Genomic DNA, 19,361 nt, shown 5'->3' with positions numbered 1-19,361 from the left:
AAAAGCAGAACCAGCCTGAAGTCCACGGGTGGCGAAGCTGGAGCGCACAGGCGTAAGAGGAAGCTAAAGCAGCCCGGTGTGGAAGGAGGAAACGAGGCAGAGAGGCCTGAGGGGACCCAACAGGGGCTTGATGTCCCACTGAGAAGAGTGGGGCCACCCTAAGAGATATTCTTGACAGGCTGAGGAAGGTGGGGATGGGGCAGCGGCCCCTGGAACAGCACGAGGAGGCATGGAAGCGAGGGGACTGAGTCCAGTGGACAGGAGAGATGGAAGAGATGGAGAGGGGATGGCTCCTTGGTGAGAGGAGAGGCAGGCCCAGCACCCCAGGAGGAAAGAGGGGCTGACAGCTGGCTTCAGTAGGCACACTCAAACATCAAGTCAGCAGAGAAAGCAAGTTGGGGCCAGCAGGGCGGCCAGGGAAGGTGGCTGGGCTGCCATAGGTGGGTATGCAGGTTTCACACTGCTCAAGGGCAGGCTCAAGGAACTCCTGAGGTATCACCAGCTGGCGGGAGCCTGCCCTAACCTTGGGGAAGAAGGTACGGGTCACGAAGTGCTTGTACTCCAGGAAGGGGATGCCCTGGCTGCGGTTCAGCTCCTTGGTCAGGTCCGTCATGTCCGTCTGCAGCTCTGCGAAGCCTGGTGGGCAGGCAGGTGGCCGTGAGTGGATCAGGGGGCAATGCCAAGGCCCAAGGCCCCACGTGGCCACCCCGCTACCTTCACGGATCTCCTCCCCGCGTGGCCGCCCCACTACCTTCACAGATCTCCTCCCCGCGTGGCCGCCCCGCTACCTTTACGGATCTCCTCCCGGATCTGGGACTCCATCTCCTCCATCTGCAGCAGCGTCTTCTGCCAGTAGCGCTCGGCACGGCGGCTCTTGGTGCAGAAGACGAACAGGGCTGTGGGCAGCAGAGAGGTGGGTCAGGCCTGTGATCCCTTTGGTGTCCAAGTGTGTGTCGTCACCTGCCGTGTGCAGGGCCTGGGTGGAAGGGAGACAGCCTGCCTGCGAGCCTCAGCTCCTCTGGCAGCTCACTCAGCTCAACGCCTAAAACAGCAAACCACCCCATCAACAAATGGGTGGAAGATCCTAAAATAGACATTTCTCCAAAGAAGACATACAGGTGGCCAAGAGGCACATGAGAAGACGCGCGTCACTAATGATTAGAGAACTGCAAATCTCAACGACGCCGTATCACCTCACACTGGTCAGAATGGCCATCATCAAAGAGGCTGCTGCTGCTAAGGCGCTTCAGTCGTGTCCAACTCTGTGCGACCCTGTAGATGGCAGCCCACCAGGCAAGAACACTGGAGTGGGTTGCCATTTCCTTCTCCAGTGCATGAAAGTGAAGTCACTCAGTTGTGTCCGACTCTTAGCGACCCCATGAATCACAGCACGCCAGGCCTCCCTGTCCATCACCATCTCCTGGAGAGCTACCATATGACCCAGCAATTCTACTCCAGGGCATATATCTGGGGAAAACCATGATTTCCAAAAGACATGCAGCCCAGTGTTCACTGCAGCACTATTTACAATTTACATGGGAGCAACCTGCATGTCCATCGACAGAGGAGTGGATAAAGAGGATGCGATGAAATACTACTCAGCCATAAAGAAGGACGTAAAGCCATTTATAGCATCATGGATAGACCTAGAGACTATCGTTCCAAGTGAAGGGAGTTAGACAAATATAATACAAATGAACTTATTTACGAAGCGGAAAGACTCACAGACTTTAACCGACTTGTGGTTACCAAAGGGGAGAGGTGAGAGGAGGGACGTATCCACACTACTTATATAAAACAGCTCACCAACTGGGGCCTACTGCCTAGCACAGGGAACTCTATACTGTGTAATAACCTACATGGAAAAAGAATGGACAGAGGTCTGTGTGTAGCTCAGTCCCTTTGCAGCCCACTGGAAACTAACACCACGTTGTAAATTAACTCTAATAAAATTAATTGAAAAAGTAAATTACTTGTGGAGCAAAAAGCATAAAATAGTGATCAACAGTGGATTGCTCTAGCTACGAGAATGATGGGTGATTTCTCTTCTCTTTTAGCAGAAAGATATTTGTATATTCTATCTCTGTTTTCCCTAAAATTTTCTACATTGAATATATTGCTTTTTAAAAACCAGCTTCTTTGGGATAATACACGTGCCATCTAATCTACCTACGTAGACAATTCACTGCCTTCTAGTATACTATGGGGTTGTGACACCATCCACGATCGAATTTTAGCACTTTTCCTGCCCCTAGGAGACCCACGACCACAAGTAATCAGTCCCTGTACAGCCTCCTCCTGCCTCTAGGAACCACTAATGTGTCTTGTGTTTTTTGATTTACCTGTTCTGGACATTTTATCTAAGTGGGACCAAACGAGAGGTAGCCTTTTATATCTGGCGTCTTTCACTTACCATGATGATGTCAAGGGTCACCCACGCTGACGTACGTGTCAGAACTCCCTTCCTTTGTATGACTTCACACTATTCCCCCACATGGCTAAACCACATGTTCTTTGTCCATCAGCAGATGGACATTTTGGGCAGTTGCCACTGTGAACCCTGGTACACAGGGGCTGGTGCGGACGACTGTTCTCATTCTCCTGGGCAGATGCCCAGGGTAGGGAACTGCTGGGTCATGCAGTAACGCTAACCTTTCGAGGAAACTGGTGGTGAGTTTGCCATAGCAGCGGCACCAGGCAAATTCCCACCAGCAGTGTACGAGGGCTCCACTGCCCTGCGACTGAATATAGTACTTTTGTGACCATTATTTCAACAGGGGTATAGCCTACCTAATGCGTAGGGTCGTCTTCCCCGAGCAGCCCCCTCAGAAGTAGCTTCAGTAGCCCTACAGCCCATGGTTCCAAGGCCCTCTGCCTGGCACGCAGGGCCCGTCCTGCACACTTTGCACGGTCGCTGAGACGCCCTCCTCACCCCGCTCTGAGCACCTAACCCGCTCCTAGCTCCACACCTTTGTTCAGTGTGCCCGGCCCAATACACCTCTGTCCTACCCGCCGACCTTCAGAGGCTCCTTACCGACCACGGAGAGAAGCAGCAAGACGCTGCAGATAACGATGGACACGATGATGGCAGTCTCGCTGCCCCCCAGCTGCAGCGTGGCGATGGTCTGGTTGAAGTTCCCTACCTGGATCTGTGGGGATGGGAGGTTGTGATGAGGGAGCGGTAGCTTTCCTGGACATACGCCCTGGCTCTTCTCCTCACTGGCTGTATGGCCTGGAGCAACTCACCTAACCTCTCTGAGCCTCGGATGCCCCAAGTATCAATAGAAGAGAGAACCCCACCCGCCTCCTGGGGACACTGTGAGGGCTACAAGAGATGACACTTGTCAAACCCTTAGTCCTGGGCCTGGCACGGAACGGGCGACTCAAGAAATACAGGGAACTGTGATTACTAGTTCTGTGATGACTACAGGCAGTTCCCAGAGCCTGGCCTGTGAACTGAAGTATCTGTTGGGCTGCCCAGCAAGTGAGTTCTCAGGACTCAGACTGCAGAACTGGGACTGGGGTGCAGGCGAAAGGCAGCTTCTGCAGTTCACAGCCATCATGGGGTATGTGTGCTGCCAGAAAGGGAATGAGTTCCCCATCCTGGGAAGCATGCAAGCAGGTAAAGTGCAGAAGAGACCCCCTTTCCAGGCCTTCTCCCCACCTCTCCTGCTTCCCTCCCTCTGTGACTGCCTGGTGACTGGCAGCCCAGACTCTGGGTATGCCACCAGGTGGAACAGGGACCACCTCTCATGGCCTCTGAGAATCCAGCCCATTGGGCACAGCTGGGGGCCAGTCATGGACCCTGAACAGGTCACTCAGGCCTCGAGTTTCCTCATCTGCCCAGTGGGGACATAAAGCTCTGCTTTCCTCCACTGTCTGAGCTCCTGCCTCCAGCGCCCCATCCACTCACTGTGATGGGCAGCTGCCCCTCAGCCGTGCCCAGGGACTCATTGACGGAGCAGTGGATGACTCTCTCGGAGACAATCTGGATGTCGCAGGCCACCTGGCCGATCTTGACACGGTACTCATGGCTTTCGAGCCCCAGCCCATCCTGCTCCTTCTGCGGGAGCAGAGGGGGTGCTCACCCGGGGCCCAGGGCAGAGCCCGATCTGCTCACACCCCCCCCCCCCAGCTACGGGCGCTCACGAGAATCCGCTCACGCCCCCCCATCCCGCGCCTGATCTGCTTAGGGCCCCTCTCCCCGCCCTGCACCACCGCTGGCACCCACGGGGCACTCATGTGGATCTGCTTATGCCCTCGCACCCCGCCCGCACCCCGCCCGCACCCATGGGCGCTCACGTGGACCCGTTCACGACCCCCCTCCCCGCCCTGCGCCACCGCCAGCACCCACGCGCGCTCTTGTCAATCTGCTCACGAACCCGCCCCGCCCCCCCCCCCCGCCTGATCTGCTTACGCCCCCCCCAACCCCGCCCCGGCCGGCACCCACGGGCGCTCATGTGGATCGGTTCACGACCCCCGCTCCCCACCCCGCGCCTGACTTGCATAGGTCCCCCTCTCCCCGCCCCGCGCCTGATCTGCTCACCGGGCCCCCTCTCCGCCCCGCGCCCCCCGCCGGCACCCACGTGGACCCGCTCACGCTCCCTCCCCGCCCCGCGCCCCCGCCGGCACCCACGTGGATCACCAGGGTGAGGGGCTCCCCAGGGTGGTGCTTGATCCACTTCTCCCGCTTGGCCGTGGAGAACTGCGGGTCGGGGAGGTAATCCAGGCGGAACTGGCTGCCCCGCTGGGCCTCCTCGGGCTCCAGCAGCTCCTCGGCCACCACCGCCTCGTCCGCGTAGACCCGGCCGTTGAGGAAGAAGTCCACGGGGGCTGAGGCGTTGCTGAGAGCCCCGGGGGACGGACAGGTGATGAGGGTGGAGTTGAGAACCTTGCAGAGCTGAGAGGGGTCACGGGGGCCAAAGCGGGGAATGTGGTGGACAGTGGGCAGGGGAAACATGGAAGAAGAGAAAGAGAGAGGGGGGGCAAAGATGAGAAACACCGCACAGGGAGGCCTGGTCAGCCGGGGCCACGACCACCCTGCCCGCCGGGCCCCGCCCTCACCGTGGGCTCGCGGCCGATGTGGTGCACGGCCATGGACACCTTCTGCACCATGTGGAAGCGCTCGCCGGCCACCGTGATGGTCCTGCCGCCACTGCAGGGGGGCGGGTGGACAGCAAGCCCCGTGAGCTCACGAGCAGCCCCGGGGCGTGCCGGGGCGGAGGGCGGCGCCCGGGTCTCACCTGACGTGGCTGCGGTGGGGGCTGATGGCCGTGATGACCGGGTTCGGCATGTACTGGAAGCTGAGGCCGCCATGCACGCAGCCCCGCTGCTCGAAGCGCACACACACGGGCACCACGGCCGGCAGGCTGCCCCCCGGCACCGTGCAGGCGATGCTGGCATCCGAGCGCCTGCGGGAGGAGCGGCAGGCCTGTCAGCACAGACCCGCCTCCCGCCACCACCGCTGCCCATCATCCCATGGCCCGGAGCCACCCACCCGCCAGCCCCCGCCTCACACAGACACCATTTCCACCTTCCCACTGCCGCACCTGCGCTCCGGCCGCCCACCCCACCCTGGACACCTCCCCTTCTCTCTGACCCTGCCTCCTCCCACCTCCTCCAAGAAGCCTCCCCAGAGATACCCTCCCGGCTTCCACCCCTGCAAGAGCTCTAACCCCTACAGCCCTGAAAGCCCTCCTCCCAACCCCAACCCCACTGGATGTTCTTAGTTCCCGGGAGACTGTGGTCCCCTGGGGGCTAAGACAGTGGGGCTCATCTTGTGCCCATCAATGGGACCTGGTACACAGTAAGTGCATAATACAGATGGGCATTTCACTGAGACATTCTGGACCACGCCCCTGCCTCTGGCCACACCCCTGGGCCGGCTACAGGCCTCAGACCATGCACAATCATCACTGTTTTCACCACAGGTTAAGATCACTCATGAAGGGCACAGTACTCCCCACAACTCAAGGGTACTGTCCGTACTGGGCGAGAACACTGAGGCTGAGACAGAGGAAGGGGCCTGGCCAGGGGACACAGCCAGTGACGTCCCCGGTGATGCTCAGTGCCAGGACATTCTCCTCCCAGCCCTCTGGTTCCCCCAGACCAGGGACTTACAGCAGCTCTGTGCAGGGCTCCGTGTTATTCACCAGGACCTGGAGCTCAGAGCCCACGTGGAGGTCACTCCCGTGGATGGTGATCCTGGTGCCCCCTGCTTTGGGGCCCATGGGGGCTCCAGGGAGTGGACCAGGGGCAGCTGTGGGGAAGGCAGGCGGTCAGGCCCCAGGCCTGCCCTGCCTGGCAGGGTGGGGGCGGGGGCAGGCTGCATTCCCTTACCACATAGGAGAAGCGCTCCTGAGACCTGCCCTCCTTGGAGGCGTTCACCGTCACCACGTCTGAGAACGCCTCTGTGGCTGGGCCCGTGGCACACACGATCCTGGGTCGGGGAGGTGAGTCTGGTCAAGGAGCAGCCGGTGGGGTCCGGGGGCCAGGCAGGCGCCCCCTGGTTTCTCCCTCAAACAATGCCCCCTCTCGACTCCCAGGATGTGCGAGCCCCGTCTCCTTGCACTCAGCCCCCCACCCCCCACTCAGCTGGGATTGGCACCTGGGCCAGGACACCCAACGGCGTCACCCTTAGCAAAATCCTGAACCAATTCCCGGTCAGCTGAACAGCCACCGAGTTCCCAGGTGTCACCCTGGTGCCGAGCTCCTCTCCGGAACTGCCCTCCCTGAGTCTACCACAATTCTGCGACTAGCAGGCAGGGGATTGGATAAGGTGGTCTTTTGTCATTTACTCGCTAAGTCATATCTGACTCTGGAACCCCATGGACTGTAGCCTCCAGGGCTCCTCTCTCCACGGGATTCTGCAGGCAAGCATACTGCAGTGGGTTGCCATTTCTTCCTCCCGGGGATCTTCCCGACCCAGGGACTGATCCTGTGTCTCCTGCGTTGGCAAGTGGCTTTTTTACCGCTGTGCCACCAGGGAAGCCCAAGGGGATACTTGAAAGTTCTCCAACCATGAGAACATCTGCTGGGCTGGGAGACTGATGCCCTTATCTGCAAGCTTGGCTTACGGCCTCCGGAAAGGAAACCGGGCTCAGTCCCTGCCCATGATGTTTCCTCAAGCCTGTCCGGGCTGGGCCCCATGGCTGTAGGCCCAGGTCTCTGCACACAGCAGCAGACCTACACTTTCCTAACAGCAGCTGTTTTCCTCAGAGCGAGGCTCCTGTGGAAGCAGGGCTGCTCAGGGGAACCTGGGAGGGCTTCCTGGGGCAGCAGGCTCCGGAGTGGTGAAGCAGGGAAGGGCAGGACGCATGGCGGGAATGGTCTGAGCAAAGTCTGGGAGACCTGGGAGTGAGTGACTTCTGGGGAGCAGAAGGGATCCAGGGATGGTGGGGTGGTCGAGGGCAGAGCGGTAGGGGTGGCGAGGGGAGGGCAGAGGTACAGCTGGCACTTCCAGGTGGATGGGCCTGCAGGTCACTGAAGGGTCCCCGGGACCGCCCTCCACTCACTCCTCCGACACCGTGTATCTGTCGGCCAGCGGCTCACAGGCCACGCTGCCGATCCACACGCCGTGGGCCACATCGCTGAACCGCCGGCCCAGGTTCCTGCCGCGGATGGTCAGCTGGGTCCCGCCATCCAAAGGGCCGCTCAAGGGCTCAATCTGCCAGGCAATCGGAGAGACAGGAGGATGGGGCTCTGAGGCTGGGGTGTCCGGGGAGGCAGGTTACCAGGGCTGCCACTGGGGACGTGAGACACGCAGCCTGCCCAGGGACACCAGTGCGCAGGGACAGAGCCAGTGCTGTTGGAGGGGCGTCTCCTGGGGACGCTGAGGTCCAGTCCCCGTGGCCACGGGGACCCATGTCTGACCACGTGACCCTAAACCCCAGGCAGAGCTGGCTGGGCCTGGGATGGGCAGGAGAACCAGGCTAAGGCAAACAGAACCCTTCCCTGAGACGTTTTCTTAATTGAAAAGGAGGCTCGTGGGTTACCCCAGTTTTCCCCTTATCAGCAAGGGTACCCAGACCTCACCATAAAGACACTCAACCCCAGCTTCTCTTCCACCCCAGACTCCAATGCCTCCCTCATGCCCGGCCCATCCGCAGCCCTCACCATCTTCTCTATGCAAATCACCTCCTTTCTCATCATTGTCCTCCAACCCCAATGGAACCGTGAGCTCCATGAAGATAGGCACGTGCGTGTTCACTGCTGTGTCTCCAGCCCTGGGATGGGGTGGCAGGGGGGAGCTGGCACCCAGTGGGTGCTCAGTGGGTGATGCAGTGCATGGGGGCCCGGGTACGTGCAAACACGTGAGTTGCGGGTCCCGGAGCCCATGTGGGGCGCTGTGCGTGCGCACATTCAGGTGTGTGGGTGTGACAGGTCCCAGAGGCGGGGGGAGTGGGGGTGGGGTGCTTACCGCTCGGATCTCAGGGGCGGGGCAGGTGCCAGGCAGGGGCTGCATGGTGCCCCGCGGGCGGCAGCCGTCGCTCCACACACACAGGTGGCCCAGATCCTCGCGGCCCAGGCACTGGGAGCAGTCGGGGCTGCCCACGGCGCAGTTGTAGACCTCCACTGCGGGAGACATGGAGCCGGCCCAGCTCAGCTGGGTCCTGCTTCTTAAGAGTCAGGGCCCAGGAAGCTCTTAGTACCTTCTCCAACCCCCAGCCCTAAGCACAGTGCAGCCACAGCCCCGTTAACAGTCATCTGCACAAGGATCCTATCCAGTGGGGGCTGTTTATCAGCCCCAATTGACAGGTAAAGAGACGAGGCTCAGAGAGGCAGAGTGACTTGCCTGAGGTCACACAGCCTGTGAGTGGGAGAGCTGGAGTCACAGCCAGGCCCAAGTGGGTCTCCTGAGTCCCCAGCAGAGCTCTGGGACACTAGAGAACCACTGAGCAATGCGGGCTGTGCAAGCCTCAGGCTCTCAGACAGGCCCAGGCAGGAGTGCAGGGTGGGTCCCCAGGGCGTACAAGCTGGTTCTGGGGCTTCTGTCTGGGACCTTATAGTACAGAAGTGGGGCGGGGGGTGGGGTAGATGTGCACAGGCCCCACCTCCTGCTAAACAGGCCCCTGGAGAGTTGATTCGACACGTCTAATAAGAGCAAGGCCACCCGCCACCATCTAGGGGCGCAGACTGTGTCCCAGACAGCCCTGCAGGGCTCTGCATGCATCGTCTCAGCAAACCCTCGGCCCCGCCCTCTGCAACCGGGCCTGCGCTTCACGGGAGGACCCTGAGGCTGAGAAAGGGCAGGTGAGTGGGTGCTGGGGGGCAGAGCCACGGGCATGCGGATGCCCCGAGGGTGTGGTGCCAGCCCAGAGGAGCGGCTCCATAGTGAGGTGCGGAGTGAGCAAGCTGGCAGAGAGGCGGGGTTGGGACCTGAGAGACAGTGTGTGTCAGGGAGTGGTGGGGGGATACCCAAGCACTGGATGGAGCCCCCCAAGGCTGCGTCCCACCCACTGTGGCCATGTGAGGTCGGGGGGCGCCTCCCACCTGTCATGGGGTCAGGGCTGTCCAGGAACCGGGCCGGCCGCCCCTTCAGCTGGAGGCTGAGCGGAAATACCTGGCTCTTCTGGGTCGTGTGCAGCTGCAAAAGACAGGGAAATGCATGACGGGTGTGGATGCTGTCTGGGTCTCTGTTGCGGGGAGGGCACATTGGGGGAAGGACGAGGGCAGGGCCACTGGGGGCAAGGGGACCCAAAAGGGGAGGCAGAAAGGAAGGCGTGTGTGTATCTGGACTCGGGCTGGCCTGCCCTTCCCCTCCACCCCGCTACCCCCGCCGTGACGCCCTGTCACTCACCACCACTTGTTTGCAGCGTACGGCCGATTCATTCACCCACACAGCCTCGAAGGTCTCCTCCAGACCGAAGCTACACTCCAGGGCTGCACCCTGCAGGACACGGGGGTCAGGGGGCGTCCAGGCAGCACCCACCGCCCCCTACCTTCTTCAGGATGCCAGAGATTGCTGTCCGGAGGAGTGGGCGGGGGCTCTCTCCCTGGACTACGTCTCCTCCAGAATGTTCCTTCCTGGCCCTAAGTCTGACAGAGGCGGGGGCGGGCACGGGGTGGGGAGGTACACACAAACACCCAGAACTCTGGCTTTGTGCTCTCACACCACTAAAAACCTCACCGACAACTTCCAGTGGCCTAACCCCGGGGCCTTTCACTCCGCTGGTAAAGCCCCGACTCTTCGGCACGAACGACACTTACAAGGTTCATCCCAGGAGACTCCGCCTGCCCTGCAGCCTCAAAACCCCCACGGTCTGGGATCAGTCACACAGGATGCGGGTTGACAACGCACACGCCGTCCTGCCCTCAGCCTCTGTCCAAGTCCATACTTCCACCCCAGCAAACCTCAACACAGCCTTCAAAATCCAGCTCAAACGTCCCATGTTCCAACAGCCTTCCCAGACCGCCCCTCACCCAAATCACAGGGACACCCCTCACTTGAGCTTCCATCCATTAGGCAATGAATATTAGGGTGTGTGCTGGGGGGCTTCATTAAGCTCCGACAGCCTTCCCCAACCTGCTCCCCTATCCCCTGCCCAGGCTCTGTCTATACCTGTTTCTCCACCCACTGGGGAGGAGGTGGGGGGCTGGGTTTCGGGCCCTCTGACACCTCCGGGAAGATGGCAGTTGAAAGAGCGCAGGCTCAACCTTGACACAGGCCCACTCAGGTCCGAATTCCACCTCTGCGACCTCCTAGCTGTGTGACTCTGTGCAGGTGGCTCCTCCTCTGAGCTGTGTGGGTCTCTAAACTCAGCAATGCAAAGAGACCCCCCTACTCTGCAGATTCTAAGGAGACTGGACACCATGTGTCTTTAGTGGGTTGCACGCTGTGGGCACCTAATATATGCTGGCTGTGATCAGTATGCAGGAAGTGCTCAATAAATGCTTTGTTTGGGGGGAGAAAATAAACAGGGCCAATTCCCCAATGCCATCTTGCCCTCAGCCCAGCACAGGCCTCCCGGGAGCAGCCATCAGTAAATATTTGCTGAGTGAACAAACCCAAGTTTCAAGAGGGCTAGGCTAGCTGTGTGGCAGGACTTCCTGTTTATGTCCCTGTCGTTGGTAGATACGTTACCCTGAGGAGAAGGCAGGTCAGCCACCCCCTGGCCCTGCCCCTCCCCGCTTCGCTACGAAACTAACACAGGGAAGTGGCTGTTGACAGGTTGAGAGCTCCTGTATCCCTGCCACACTGAGCTGGGTCTCCTGAGCATCTGGGCTCACGGTAGCTGGCCAGCCTGTCTGGGGCTCTGCCGAGGGTGAGCTCCGTGGATCGGGCTGCTGCAGAGCCCAGGCAGAGTCAGAAACAGGGGAAGGCGGGCCAGGATCACCAAGGCCCCAGGAAGGCAGACGCGGGCCCCTCAATTACACTCTGCTCAAAAGCAGGAGGCAGGACCCACACTCAAGCCCTGGGCCTCCCTGACCCAGGCTCCGGCAGCCCAGGGGAGCAGCATGGCCTTCCCCTCCTCCAAATGCCCCGGAAGCTCTGCCCCGACCACCATGGGGAGGAGCCCCAGGACCGAGGGCACAGCCCCCCAGCCCTTCACAGGGCAGCGTCCTCTGCCATGATGAGGCTCCCCGGCACGTGGCCCCCACTTGTGACAAGTCGTCAAGGGCCCCAGCTCCCCTGTGGAAGCGACAGATGGCAAGTCCCTGAGAGCTGGGGAGAGGGTGGCTGGCACACATCCAGGACTCGTCAACACTTCCCACCCAGGACACTCCTCCAGGAGGGACCCAGCAAGGGGAGGCCTCCATTCCCCCAGCCCAGATGGGTGGCGGGGGTGTGGGGGGCGGCACGCAGGCAGGGAAGGCTGGTGGTGGGGAAGGGCACTGGACAAGGAGTCCAGGGCTAGGGTGCGAGTCTAGCCCAATGCCGTGTCCCTGGAGGCGTCTGCTTCCCCTCCTGCTTTTCCCACCGGGATGATGGGGATGGGGCGGCCAAGAGGGTCTTGAGCCATTTTCCAGGGAAGACGTGTAGGCCTCAAACTAGGGGCGGGGTATGTCCAGGGTCACAACCCAGCCTGGGGGCAGGGCAGGACAAAGTCACCCGTGGGCTGCAGCACTGGGCAGGGGCTGGGCCTGTCGGGGGCTGTGACAGGGGATAGGGTCTGGGGTCCTGGCCAGACCCTCCTTTCCTGCAGGAGCTAGGGGCAGCTGGCTGTCCCCAAGACCTGTGCCCACCACCCACCTTCCTTCCCCCTACTTCCGTGCAACCAGGGCAGGGCTTTCTCCAACAGAGCCCAGAAACTCAGAGGAAGAAAACCAAAGCATGGGACTTCCTGGGTGGGCTAATGGCTAAGACTCTGAGCTCCCCATGGAGGGGATCTGGGTTCAATCTCTGGTCAGGGATCTAGATCCCACATACCACAACTAGAGATCCTGCACGCTGCAACTAAGACCCAGGCAGCCAAATAAATACATAAGTGGAAAAGCAAAGCATGGGCGGTGGGCCCTGCCCCCGCTTACCTGGAAGAAGGCGGCACTGGCCAGGTGCACGGGGATGCTCTGGGAGCCGCCAGTAGGCATGGGGGCCAGGGGGGAGGGCAGGATCTGCGGGCACTCCTGAGGGCTCTGCAGCCAAAACACAAGGAAGCGGGGCTGACTCTGGGGTGTTCCAGAGGAGACGGGATTCACAGCCACCCCAGCCAGCCGGTGCCGTCCCATCTCCCTGGGGAGGCGCTGGGCAGCCTATGCAGGCAGGAAACGCTGCTAATAAAATGAGAGCCACATCCACCGCCTCGCACACACCATCTCACCCGATCCTCCGAGCGGGAAGGTGTATTGGCCCCATTTCACAGACGAGACTGAGGCACGGAAAGAGGCAGTAACCTGCCCAGTGGAATCCCCATGGCCACTCCACGGAGAGCCTCTTAGGGAAGACCTCCCTGGCTCTGGGCCTCATCTTTCCCCAGCTGTAAAATGAGGCGCTGCACTCACTTTCTGAGGCTCCCTCCAGCTCTGGAATTCCAGTTTCCAGATGGACAAACGATGAATGATTCACGAAAGAGGAAACCGCAGACTTCAGAGCGGCCCATGAGAAACAGGGTGTGAGGCTGCACACCCCTCCCCACTGCCTGGACGCATCACGGGCCCTGAGCAGGGGGCCTGGGCATCTGCATTCCCGTCTCAGATGTGGAGTCCATTGTTCATTCACTCGGTCGTGTCTGACTCTCTGCGACCCCCGGGACTGCAGCATGCCAGGCTTCCCTGTCCCTCACTACCTCCTGGAGTTTGCTCAAACTCAAGTCCATGCCAACCAACCAGCTCATCCTCTGCCACCCCCTTCTCCTCCTTCCTTCAATCCTTCCCGGGTTCTCGGGCCAGAGACTGCGGCCTGAAACTGAGGACCAAGGTGAGAGACGGGGACCCGGGGTCTTTTCTCAGCATTGTTCAGCAGACAAGGAGCTCCTTGGGGGGACCCTCAGGGGCCCAGTGTGAAACCAGAGCTTGAGGGACACCAATGCTTCATTTATTATCGTTGACCACGGTCATAAATAGCGACAGGGTAGCGACGGTGGTTAGCGGCCGGCACCCACAGCCCTCCATGTGCACCTGGAAAGTTCCGAGCACCCTGTGCTGTATTAATTCACCAAACCCTCCTCCCAAATGTGCTGTGAGGTGGGTACCACCATTATACCCACTTGACAGACTGGAACACTGAGGCACAGAAACAGAGTGGTGTGCCCAGGACGGGGCGGGCAGCACAGTGGGCTCTAACGGCGCAGACCCTGCTGCAGACCCCCAGGCCAGACACCGTGCCCAGACGATGAGCTTCCCTGGGAGCGCTGCCTGCTGCCGACCACACGGGCCAAGGAGGCTGCCCAGCCCGGCCACCACTGCAGGGCTGCAAGGCAGGAGCTGGCGTCCGGCTTGCTGTGTGACACGCAAGGCCGTCCCTCCCCTGAGCTGCCGTCCTGAGCCGTCCCATGTGTAAGCCCCGTGGAATTTCGGGGAATGGAACCCACATGTTTCCAATCGGGTTTCACCGCCGCTGCCAGCCCGCTTCACAGCTGGCCGGGGGCCCTGCGGCTGCGACCCTGGCTCCGGCCCAGCCGAGGGGAGGTGGCCAGCAGGGGCTGGAGGCGTGCGGGTCCAGAGGAAACAACGTGGGGCCATCCCGGAGGGCCCAACTCTCCTCGATCCTCATAACCCACCGTGGATGCACTCTCCAGAGTGGGCAAGTCTGGGAGAGTGTGGGTGCGCCTCTGCCCTCTTCCAGGGCCGCCCCCAGGGTCACTCATCTCCCCTGGGGACAGCTGATCCAAGAGTGCCTGCCTCTCCCTGCCCCCCAGGCCTGTGGTATGGGAGGACTGACTCTCTTCCCTAGCCCCAGGGATGGGCAGGCACCCAGGCCTGTCCTGGGCTTAGCAATTGGTTCGGGGAGTGGATGTGATCCAGTTCCCCTGGAAAACTTCCGCAGAACCAACAAGAAGAAGGGTCTCCTGGGATTGCTGGGGATCAGGACCCCACCCGGGCCAAAGGGGAGGGCCTGCCGGAGCGCCCGAGGCCACTCGGAGGGGCGGGGAAGCCCTGGTGACGAAGGCAGTGCCTCCGGATCCAGCTGAGCCTGAAGGGGATGCCGCCCCTGGGCCTCTGCACTCACAAAGGCTGACTGCCTCTGCTAGGGCCGTGGCCGCCGGTTCGCAGAGAACCACGGCCTCCTTGTCCCGTCCCAAGCCAAACCATTCAAGCCTCAGAGACAAGCTGAGTGGCTTCTCCTCCTTGGCAAGAGTATAGCCTCCAGGCTCAGGAAACCACGGCCCGACTCTGGGCAGAGCCGAGAAGGCGGGAGAACAGGAGCTGGGGGGACAGCGAGGTGGGAGCCCCAGGAAGCCCAGATGTCAGCCCAGCGCGTGCGGGCCACGGCGAGGCCTTGCCTGACTCTGCGCTGGAGCTCACAGACTCCCCCAAGGTCTTTCCACATGCAAGGGTTCAGAGCTCGCGACCCAACCCGGCGGAGCACCAAGTGGCCCCACTGAACCCACCCGACCTGCTCCCTCCCTGCCTTTCTGAGTCGCCCTGCCCCGCTTCTATAAACTGCCCCCACGTTCCCACCAACTGCCCTCCCCACCAGCTCCTAACGAAGCCATCTTCGTAGAGGTGCCCATCCAGGGAGCCTGACCCCGGCACCCGCCCAAACCCTCACCGCCTAAGGTCACCCCACCTTGCGGAAGGACAACTGGAAGGGGCAGACATAGTGGCCTTCTCCACTCCCCTCCCCTCCTTGGAAAAAAGCTGCAGCCCTCCTCGCAGCATCCTGTACCCCCTACTTCCTTCCTCTGGGGCCCATGAGGCAACAGGAAGTCAGGAGACATAGTCCCTGGCTCATGCCTGCCCCTAGACCCCTCTCCAGCCTGGCCCGAGCCCTGAGGCCTCCACGACCGACCGACCGGCTGGCTCCAAATTAAATGCTGGATTAAGCAGCAGGCCAGACCCAGGCGGGAGCGGCCTCTTCTCCCTCTGCACTACCATAATCCTCTGAGACAGGCCCTCTCTGTGCCCCCAACGCATCTCTGACCCGCAGACCTCAGCAAGGTGGGGCGGGGAGGGGGTGTGTCCCTGGGGGTGCTGGTCCAGAAACACTTCCAGGCTGGTGAGCTCCTATGCGTCTGCCAGAACCTGGCAGAAGGTTCCCCTCCTGGAGAAGTCCTCCCAGCTGAGGGGCTACCCACGGCGTGTTGGGTACGGAGCTGGTGTCGCTCTGGATCCCCCTTTGAGACAGGCCCCCTTTCACAGACGGGAAGACGGGCACAGAGAGGTGTGGCAGCCTGCCCACGGTCACACAGCCACGACTCACGCCTCAGGCTCTTGTGTCCATGGTGAGGAGGGCAGAACCGGGTCTGACTGGCTGCTTCCCCAGTGGGCACCAGGTTGCTTCCTAGGGATGCAGGCTGGGCCTCAGTGACCTCTCCCTGCTGGGAGCCAGGGGTTACGCTGACTACCTCAACTGTGCCATTTGGAAAATGAGTGGGAACTCCCCTTTCCTGGAGAGATGAGCTGCAGGCAAGAACCTGGTACCTCACCCCGAGCCTCTCACGGCCCTAATACGAAACGGAAGATCCAGCGGGCGGGCCTGACGGGGGATGAGCTGGCATATGACCTGGCACCATCCTGGGCCAGCCAACCCGGCCTGGCACCCAACGCAGTCCAGCCATCCCACCTCAACCAGTCTCGGGAGTCCCGCCCAGTCGTCCCTGGCACAAGGCTGGGACGACCATAGAAGCTCTCTGGGTAAAGACGTGAAGCCACCTTGCAAGTGACCACACTCAAACCAGCCGGCGGCAAGGTACATGGCACCTCGGCCTGTGTCTCTGCCCATCCCCGCCCTCCCCAACACGCCCGCCCCGTGTAACTGATGGCATGCTGTCCCCTAGCTCAGGGCGCCATCAGGCCAGTCAAACAGGAGGACCTGGGAACCTGCGGCTCGGGAGGTCACTCGCTTTCTCCACCCAGCAAGAGCCACAGCAATCCCTGGCCCTGGGGCCCCAGTGCCTGTGGGAGACGGAGGCTGGGGTCTTTCGGCCCAGCCCCTGACTTGGGGAAGCAGGGAGAACATGGACTGCCAACAAGAGGGATTTTGATTCAAGGCCTGGTACTCCCTGACCCGCGAGGGTTGCGGAAAACTTTGAAGATAAAATGAAAGTCAGTATGATGTGCAAGAAGGGGCCATGTCCTAAAAGGCTGGAAGCGTAAACAGGCGCAGGCTTTCTGGGGTCAGCTGAGCTAAAAGTATGGGCTTTCACCCCAAAATGCCATGCTGAAGAACTGGTCTCCAGGGGACAGTCAAGGCCATGCAATGCCCTGCACGTATCAGAACACAAAAAAGAAAGAGGCACGCTCAGCACGTCCAACAACAGCAGATTGGAGGGGCTTCCCTGGTGGCTCAGATGGTGAAGAATCTGCCTGCAATGCAGGCGACCCGGGTTCAATCCCCGGGTTGGGAAGAACCCCTGGAGAAGAGAATGGCAACAGGGGATTGGTCACATGCACTGTGACGAGCCCAGCACGGCGGCTGTTAAAGTTGGAGCCAAAGGAAACACTGTAACGACACGGAAATGTTCTCGACGTGCTAAATGAAAGAAAAAGAACAGTGGTGGCAGAGGGCACCCCTGGGCCTGGCTTACCGTGGGATTTGGCGAGGCCTCACACCGAGACTGGTTGGAGACACAGGCGTGCTGCTGGGCGCACCAGAAACAGGGCCACTGTGCCGACAGGCAGCTGGTACAACTGAAAGACAGGGGGGGCTCCCCTCAGCTACCTGGCTCCCCATCCCTGTGCCCAGCAGCGGGGACCCAGGACACAGATCCCAGCACAGTGAAACCAGATCTTGCTCAATATCAGAGCTGTCCAGAGGGGCTGGGCATGTTGTAAGGTAATGAGCTCCCCAGTCCAGGAGGTATGTAAGGAGGAGACAGGCAAGCAGGGCCTCCAGGGGACTAATCAAAGCACTTTTCTGAGCCTCGACTAGCCTGGGTGCTCACAGACTTCGGGCACACTTGGTGATGAGAGTTTGTTGCACAAATGAGCCATCAGGTGAATAGCCAAGGGTCCCGTCTGCCTCTGTGACACCACCATTTTTCTTGAGGAGCTTCCCCGAGAGCAAAGCCTCCTGCCCCCACCGGCAGCTAGTCCCAACACCCCACTCACGCTGTGTGTGGGTACACCTGCCCAACCCGGCCGCAGTCGTAAATGGTGAAGCTGGCCCTGACGATGCTCTGCCCCTGGACCCTCACCGACATCTCGACGGTCACGTGGTCTGGAACAGAGCAGGGCGTCCAGGGAGAGAAGGACAAGGGGACACGGGGGACCCACTGACACCAGCAGCTGCGCCATCAGGAGCCCCCCATGCCTGAGAGTCCACCATCCGAGGGCCCCATCAGCCGTCCCTGCACCCCGGGCCATGAGGCACCTACCTTGGTGGGGAGGGAAGGGCGGGAACTGATCCCTGGGCAGGAGGTTGCAGTAGGCGATCTGGTGGCCGAAGGCTGGGCCCGGGACCCGAGCCACCGTGCGGATGCCATGGCCATAGTCACAGGCCATCTCCATGCCGCTGAGGCTGGGCAGGCTCCCCGAGATCTGCAGGATCATACCCTGGAGGCCAGGGACCCTTAGTTGGGGGTGCGGGGGGTAGGGGAGGCCATGCCACACACCGCCCCACCCCCACCCTGGAACCTGGGGAGAAGAGGTTGGTCAGTAGCCTTGACTCCAGGGCCATGGGGATGCAGCCTACGAGGGCCTCAGTTTCCCCCTCTGCAAAGTAAAACTGACCATCTTGCAGGAGCCAGAGGCCCTGTACAATCTGGCCCCTGACCTTGGATGCTAGCCTCTTAACACTCTCTCAGTCATGAGTCTGGCCCCCACCCCAGGGCCTTGCGATGGTGGATCCCTCTGCCCAGATGCTCACGCTGGCTTCCTATCGCTGCTTGGATGTTTACCTTGCAGTGAGCCCCCCACCACCCCGACCTGATCTAAAATGTCAATACTAGCCCCTGCCAGGCTGCGTGCTCTGTACCCTGTCCTCTGCTCTGCTTCCTTCTTCTCCACAGCACTTATCACCATCTTGGCATTTTATATTGTTTCCGCTCTCTCCTCTGGGAGTGTGTCCACCCCTCAAGGACCAGCGGTTTGCCTCTCTTGTTCACTGCTGTGTCCCAAAGTCCAGGGCTGTACATGGCACAGAGCAGGTGCTCAATAACACCTACTGTTATTGATGAATGACTAAATGAATGAATGGATGGACAAAGCCCCGGACTGCCTGCTTGACCAGAAGACATATGTGCAGGATTATGATGTGTAACGGTGGGGAACGGGGAGCACGGGAGCCCCGGACTGCCTGCTTGACCAGAGGACGTATGTGCAGAACTATGATGTGTAACGATGGGGAGCGGGGGCACGGGAGCCCCAGCTCCTGTTGGTCATCAGAACCATCACGTGACAGACGAGGATGTCTGCCCCAGAGAAGTCTCTGAGGGCAGGACTGGGGTGGGGGGCACCCAAGCCCATCTGCCCCTCAGCTCCTGCTCCCTGGAATCCCCTCCACCGAGGCTGTCTGCTACAGGTAAGCAGGGAGCCAGCTGCGGCAGGCCTAGGCATTCCTGGACATGGATTGTGGGGGCAGGGGGGCAGCTACTTGAATTCAACTCCCAGCTTGGGCACTTCCTCACTGTATAATCTTGCACAAGTCACTTTACCACTCTGTGCCTCAGTTTCCCCATCTGTATGATGAGGATGTTAAGAGCACCCAGGCACTGGTCTCATCATCTGCCTCCAGGTCCCTGGGGCGCCACACCCAGGGGGCTCCACCTGTCGGGTCTGGGTGCCAGGGAAGGGCTGCTCTCTACCCACACCCCTGAGCC

General features: G+C 60.7%; 1 protein-coding gene across 1 annotated transcript in view; it reads right to left on the bottom strand.

Moving 5' to 3' along the window:
- Positions 1 to 19,361, bottom strand: part of PLXND1 (plexin D1) — a 48,370-nt gene that overhangs the window by 8,215 nt on the left and 20,794 nt on the right. Inside the window, 18 exon segments of the mRNA XM_018067223.1 lie at positions 524 to 636; positions 789 to 896; positions 3,035 to 3,149; positions 3,914 to 4,063; positions 4,637 to 4,900; positions 5,065 to 5,155; positions 5,244 to 5,411; positions 6,121 to 6,232; positions 6,235 to 6,259; positions 6,340 to 6,439; positions 7,515 to 7,666; positions 8,420 to 8,574; positions 9,493 to 9,586; positions 9,800 to 9,889; positions 12,472 to 12,576; positions 17,130 to 17,232; positions 17,653 to 17,761; positions 17,919 to 18,096. Of these exon segments, the coding sequence (XP_017922712.1) occupies positions 524 to 636; positions 789 to 896; positions 3,035 to 3,149; positions 3,914 to 4,063; positions 4,637 to 4,900; positions 5,065 to 5,155; positions 5,244 to 5,411; positions 6,121 to 6,232; positions 6,235 to 6,259; positions 6,340 to 6,439; positions 7,515 to 7,666; positions 8,420 to 8,574; positions 9,493 to 9,586; positions 9,800 to 9,889; positions 12,472 to 12,576; positions 17,130 to 17,232; positions 17,653 to 17,761; positions 17,919 to 18,096 (2,232 nt within the window).

The sequence above is a fragment of the Capra hircus genome, chromosome 22, assembly GCF_001704415.2.
Source record: "Capra hircus breed San Clemente chromosome 22, ASM170441v1, whole genome shotgun sequence".
NCBI classification, from domain to species: Eukaryota; Metazoa; Chordata; class Mammalia; order Artiodactyla; family Bovidae; genus Capra; species Capra hircus.
The sequence above is the reverse complement of the archived record's forward strand: the minus strand, read 5'-3'. Positions and strand labels throughout refer to the sequence as shown.